The 6,512-nt window shown below is 38.5% G+C and overlaps 1 protein-coding gene across 1 annotated transcript; it reads left to right on the forward strand.

Moving 5' to 3' along the window:
• Positions 1 to 3,799: 3,799 nt before the first annotated feature.
• LOC122078203 (probable xyloglucan endotransglucosylase/hydrolase protein 28) lies at positions 3,800 to 6,094 on the forward strand. Its single transcript, XM_042644091.1, has 4 exons — positions 3,800 to 4,199; positions 4,276 to 4,376; positions 4,476 to 4,684; positions 5,233 to 6,094. Exons 1-4 carry the CDS (start codon positions 4,013 to 4,015, stop codon positions 5,744 to 5,746), a joined length of 1,011 nt encoding a protein of 336 aa, XP_042500025.1. The 5' UTR covers positions 3,800 to 4,012; the 3' UTR covers positions 5,747 to 6,094.
• Positions 6,095 to 6,512: the final 418 nt, after the last annotated feature.

Genomic DNA, 6,512 nt, shown 5'->3' on the forward strand with positions numbered 1-6,512 from the left:
CATAGTCCTTTTTCATTGTGCTATGTAGATAGATGATGTAATTATTTCGATTATCAAATGAAGAGGATATAGTTTGGATCAATCACATGTCTAAAATTAGAGTTTAATTCAATCAAATACTCTCACGTCATATTTACTCTACATTGTTGTCCATTTTCACTTCCCCAATTCTTACATTTTTCATAGTTTTATTTGGTCATTTAGTATATTCTATTATGATAGAAATTTGATATTTGAGTAGGGAACCTTTACTGATTACCAATCTATTATAATTGGGTCCCATCTTAATTTTCACATGATAGATATTTGGATTGTATATATAAAAAACCCTCTACCATAATTATGATCTCATCATTAATCTTGCATTGTCCAAAATTCGATCCAAAATGTTATTTTACCCGTTTCAGGAGTCCTATCTAAATATAAATACCCAAGAACTCATATTAAACCGGTTCAACCTCCTTTCTGATCTATTTTTAGGCCAGTCCTATGGAGAGTATATGGTCCAAAGAATATGCCAAATATGTTAATTACTCATCAACATGTAGCTTCTACATTCCTAGTTCAGGTGGGCCTTTACCCTAACACTTTGTATGATGTATCGATGTGTAAAAATGGAATGGATATTCCTGTCATTATACAGAAGTGAGGCCCTTATTATTTATTTGTGCGATAATTGAGAATCTAGTGTGGTCCATAGAGCAGCTGTTAGCCACATCTGAAATTGGATAACTGTCCGTGGTGGCCATAAGAGCCGCAAGGTAGCAATCGATGACGTGGTAATTCTCTCCGAGTAGCCACGTCAGCACAAAAAAGCTGACTTTATAATAAAATGGTATTCCAGACATGGTGGGCCTCAATCTTGTGAGCCCCACCAAGTTATCGTTTTCAGTGTTTATCTCTCTCCTCTTTATGAAATGATAATCCCTTATTATGGAGTTTACAGAGAAATATTAATATATAAGTTTTTTTTTTTTTTTTTAAATGTACGTTACATCGCTATATGGTTGAACATGAAATTCAATCATTTTCTTAATTATTTTGAGAAGAAAGCTGCTTGGTTGTGATGCTGGGGGTCAATAAAAGGACATGTAGGGGCATCGATCAAAGGGAAATTTTTTGGTTCAACCTTGATATTTGACCTGGAGACCCAAGGGTTTATCTATTTATCAAATTTGAGCCCTATCTCATGGTAACCTAGTTGTTCTCAACCTATGGTGAAGAGAAACCCAAGGGGGTAGTACAGTTGATAAACAACGAACTTGGTACGAGCCGTAAACTCGGATATTCTAAGTTCAACTTCTCATTAGGCATACTTTGGGCCACTCACACGGGAGGTTTAGTGCCATTCACTGCTTTCAATGAAAGTTGAATGGTTCCCATTCAACCCCAGTATGATTTAGTCTATGCGATTGTAGAGGTCAATATGGGCTCGATGTTAGAAAAAAAAACCCTATGATGAAGGGAGAATATCTTCATCTACCCATTTACCATTATCATTGGGTTAGAGAAGGATATTTTGAACCATAAACACTCTAGAGTCCAATCATAATACCACATCATCATTTCTATATCTGAAATCATGTAGAAATCCATCTCCATCCCTCTCCTCCTCTTTCTATATGTGAAATCATTTTTTTGTAAATTGCAAACACTCTATCCCTTTCCTCTTTCCATATGTGAAATCATTTCGCAACATTTATTTGGTGCCCTCCTTATATAACCATATTTCCTAAATTTTAATACAAAATTTGAATATGAGGGAAGAAAGGTATTAAGCCTTTCACCAATTTAAAGGCTTTCTCTCTCTTTCCCTCTTCCCTTAGGTTAGTTCATAAATATTTCCATATGATCCCTACGACCATCACCTTTTGTGTGTTGCACTTTTCAGGGGCATTACAGTTACTAGCTGGATGGCGCTTTCATGCCTTGGGAGTTGGGAACTTGGGGCTTAGGATTGTTAGTAGTTTTTTTATAGGAGGACCTAGGTCGGGTTGGAATTGTAGCTGCGGGCAGGTCAGATATCGGGTCAAATTATCCCTATAATCTATTTATGATATTCAGAATTTCAGATTTTCCAAAAGAGGGAATAGATAAATAGGGATCCCATATTTTCTGAGATCCATATCAGACGGACAGAATTTACTAAAGCCCCTTATTTATAGGGAGATGATTTGGAGCAGAGGGAGCATCATCCCCTATGCACATTGGGATCACAACCCTTTCCCTGTTTTCCCATTTAGGTACCAGTGAAAATTAAATGTTTAAAAAACAAAAATGGGTTTGAAAGGGCAAAAGAGAAGAGCCCTGAAAAGGATTTGAACCCGGATTGGTGTGCACATTAGCTAAAGCAGGGAGCGTTCGCATTAGTTTACGCTGGGGTTGCGGAAACTGAAATGGAAACGGGAATGGTTTCCAGTTTCCCCAAGCCTTCAGAAAGAGCGTAATTCCCAAGAGAAAGGGACAGAAAAGTCAGATTAATAATCCCAATTTTTTTATTTTACGTTCTTTGCGCGTGAGAGGTGGGACCTACTGTTGTTAGGATGAGTAGGACCCAATTATGGGGAGGGACGGTCACGGGCGTTAGATGATGGGATCTTTGATCTTCCCTTTTAGTTTTATTGCAATACTGACGTTATTTTACCGCCAGAATTAACGGCGTTAACATCCCATAGATTACGCTGCAAGTAAAGGATGAGAGACAACGAACCATTGCTGTCAACTCTTCAGTCACGGTTTACCAAAAAAAAAACTCTTCAGTCACAGATTCATGTCTAGAAAAGGGGGCCTTATGTGTGGGACCCAATCTTCGTGTAACGAGGCAACGGCTAGTTAATTGCTGATGTGGATGATGTGGGAGGAGACACGCTGTCACTTCACCGCCACGAGGAGTAACTTAGAAGACAAATCTCTCTCGCCAATTAATTTTTACTGATTCAATTCTTCACCACATTTTCCCCACTTTAAAAATATCCATGGCTTCATTCAAATACCCCGTCTTTTCAACTTATTAGCGAGCGTACCCTCTAGGAAATATTACACATTGGTATCGGTTGCACCGAAAAAATACGTATTGTAACAGTATTGATGTCAATCCATATCGGTCATACGGGGTGATTTTGCACTTAAAAAAATATTGATACCATACATTTTCTTTACATTTTTACCCTATGTTCTACCATGGAAGTTTTCAGTATTTATATTGTCATCGATGTAGATCGATACTGATATGGATTAGCTGATACGATCAATACTGAAACGATACATAAAAGGCTAAATATTTTTAATCATTTTTTATTCTCCATTTGTGTTAATAACTTGGGATCGGATTGGCTGGATCGACTAAGGCTAATCCCAAATTAAAATTTGCCGGATTGATATGAATATATTTTGATTTCATTCCTTAATAACATACTTTAATAACATAAGAATTTTTGCCTTAGCAATTAAATTAAGACATCCCTTAAAAGAAAGAGAGGAGAGACAATAAAAGAACAAAAATAAGTAATAAAAGAAAGGCTCTCCTGTCCCCAAACACGGAAATCAGAAGAAGAATAGGTGAAGTGAAGCGTCGTTTAATTCAATAAGGAAATAAACCCCCGCTGGAGTTCCCTTTTTTGTTATTAACGGTCATGATTAATTAATTTATTAAATAGAATGGAATTACCACTTAATTTATTGTTAATCCCTTTTTTTTTTTTTTATCATCTTTGGCTCTTTCCTGCTTAAATCGGCAATCCGACACCTCACTTCCTTCCCCAATAAAAAGAGCCTATTATCCTTTCTTATTTTACATCCTCCTCTCTCTCTCTCTCTCTCTCTCTCTCTCTATCCCCGTCAATCTATTTCTTTCTTCGTCACAGTGACTTTTCTGGGCTGATTGCCATTACTGTAGAGGGGTCGAGCTTCCTTCTTCTTCTCAAGAAGAGAGAGAGAGAGAGAGAGAGAGAGTTTTATAATATACGAAAACAAAGAGTAGAAAGATAACACAGTGAAGAGGAGAGAAAAAAAAATGGTGGGTTATCGTTTGGGGTTTTTCATGGTTTTTTCTTTCTTGGTTTTGGCTTCTGCATCTCCTAAGAATCGGAACATACCCATCTTGTCGTTCGATGAAGGGTATTCTCATTTGTTTGGGGATAATAATCTCATGATATTAAAGGATGGAAAAACTGTTCATATGTCCCTAAATGAAAGATCAGGTCAATTCTCTGCTCTGTTCTTCTGTTTCTTTACTCCTTTGTTCTTTTCTATTTCTGATTTCTCTGGGAAAAACAGGTGCTGGGTTCGTCTCTCAGGACCTTTACTTGCATGGGTTCTTCAGTGCTTCGATAAAGCTACCGGCAGATTACACAGCCGGCGTCGTCGTCGCATTTTATGTGAGTTTTTGATCGACTAATTCAGACTCCGATCATATATATATTTTCTGGGTTCTTTTTTGTTAGGCTTTTTTGATTTCACTGGTGGGTTTGCTTTAGATGTCAAATGGAGATATGTTTGAGGCAAACCATGATGAATTGGATTTCGAGTTTCTGGGGAATATTCGAGGAAAGGAATGGAGGATTCAGACGAATATTTACGGCAACGGAAGCACGAGCACCGGTAGGGAAGAGAGATACGGTCTCTGGTTCGATCCTTCCGAAGATTTTCATCAGTACAGCATTCTCTGGGCTGAGAATCTCATCATGTAAACATTTTGAAATACTAAAATCTCTCCACTTGGGTTTTCTTTAGAATTTCTATTACTGGATATTCCTCTTCTGCTATTTCAGCTTTTTTGGCTTTAAACATGTTTTCTTCTCCAAATTTTGTTTCTAATCTATCATGGTTCGGTATCGATTCTCTTGCTGTTTTGGATGTTTCGATGTGGAGAAATTCTCTTTTTCTGGAGATTTTTACAGAAAGTTATCTTTTTTATGGAAGGTTCCTTTTATTATTATATCCTCTGGTAATTAATTTTGTTAGTTCTTGCTTAGTAAGGAATCCTGTTAAATTATGGGTCTGTTCTTCCTTTGTTTAGCTTGCAATCTATAAATTATCTCCATGAAAATTCAAAATTATTCTTAGTGATTAGAAAAAAAACCCAGCTCCTTTACTTGTGCTTTTCCTTGTCTAGAACCCAATCTAGTGAAGATTAATGCTCTAGTTCTTGAGGGGATAGGATCATCTTCATCTGAGGTTCTCTATTTTTTTTATTGGGCTTATCTCAATCTTTTTATTTCTTAATTGAACCAGATTTTATGTTGATGAAGTTCCAATAAGAGAGATTAAGAGGACTGAATCAATGGGTGGAGACTTCCCCTCCAAGCCAATGTCCTTATATTCTACCATATGGGATGGTTCTACATGGGCTACCAACGGCGGAAAGTACAAAGTGAATTACAAATATGCCCCTTATATTGCTGAATTCTCGGATCTGGTGCTCCATGGCTGTGCTGTGGACCCGATCGAATTGTCGTCGAGGAAGTGCGACGCCGGTGATTCACTTAATGCCCTCAATGTTGAAACCGGCATCACATCGGAGCAGAGATCCAAAATGCTTAATTTCAGGAAGAAGCAATTGCAATACTCATACTGCTATGACCGGGTCCGATACCCGACTCCACTGTCTGAGTGTGTTATCGACCCACGTGAGGCGGAGCGGCTTCGTGGGTTTGACCCGGTTACATTCGGGGGAGGCCGACATCACCGTGGGAAGCGGCACCACCGGAGCAGAGCAACCAGGGCTGAGGCCAGCACCACCATCTAGAAGAGGGAGCCTTGCCTTGAATGAGCTTTGAATTGGGATGTAATTTCTGTGTTTCTTGATTCATATGGTCAGGTCTATTTTATTACCTCTTGTCAATTTCATTTAGTTGGGTCTGTTTCTGTGAATAGAGGGGGAGAGATTTATTGAGGGGGCTGTGGTGGTTAGGTTACATAGACTTCATGTGGTATTTCATCTTCATTGCTTGTTCTCTGGCCATTTTCTATTTGATAAATATTGTTGGATTGATGTGCCTTCCCTTCTACCATTTGGTGATTCTATGATTTATGTAATTTGTACCTCCCACCTGTTTGAATAAATGTCATAGACAACAAACCAGTTTTTTCTTCACTCTCTCTCTCTCTCTCTCTCTCGTGCGTATGTGGGTGGGACAATTTGTCTAAAGCTGGCTTCTTTTGACAATATGGGGGTACACATGGCCAAATGTAAACCTTTAGATTTTGTTGGTTAGATATGGATGGAAATGTAGGAGGGGGGACCAACTGCCAAGATAAACAATTGGAGAACTCCTACAAAGATTGCAATAAATGAGAGGAGAAAGGTAAGTCCTTCAAGTTGGAGATTCTTGGGAATCATTCGGAAGTACTAATGGACAGGGCCTTAAGGTTTTGTACTGTTTGACAATTTTAGATTTCATATGTGAAAGAGAGAAGGGGACGAGAGAGCCCTGGAAATGAAAGAATAAGGGCCCCAACGCAACTCAAACTCAGAAAGCCTCAGTCCAAACTAATTGGGGGGGGGGGGGGGG

Source organism: Macadamia integrifolia, chromosome 5 (genome assembly GCF_013358625.1).
Source record: "Macadamia integrifolia cultivar HAES 741 chromosome 5, SCU_Mint_v3, whole genome shotgun sequence".
Classification (NCBI taxonomy): domain Eukaryota; kingdom Viridiplantae; phylum Streptophyta; class Magnoliopsida; order Proteales; family Proteaceae; genus Macadamia; species Macadamia integrifolia.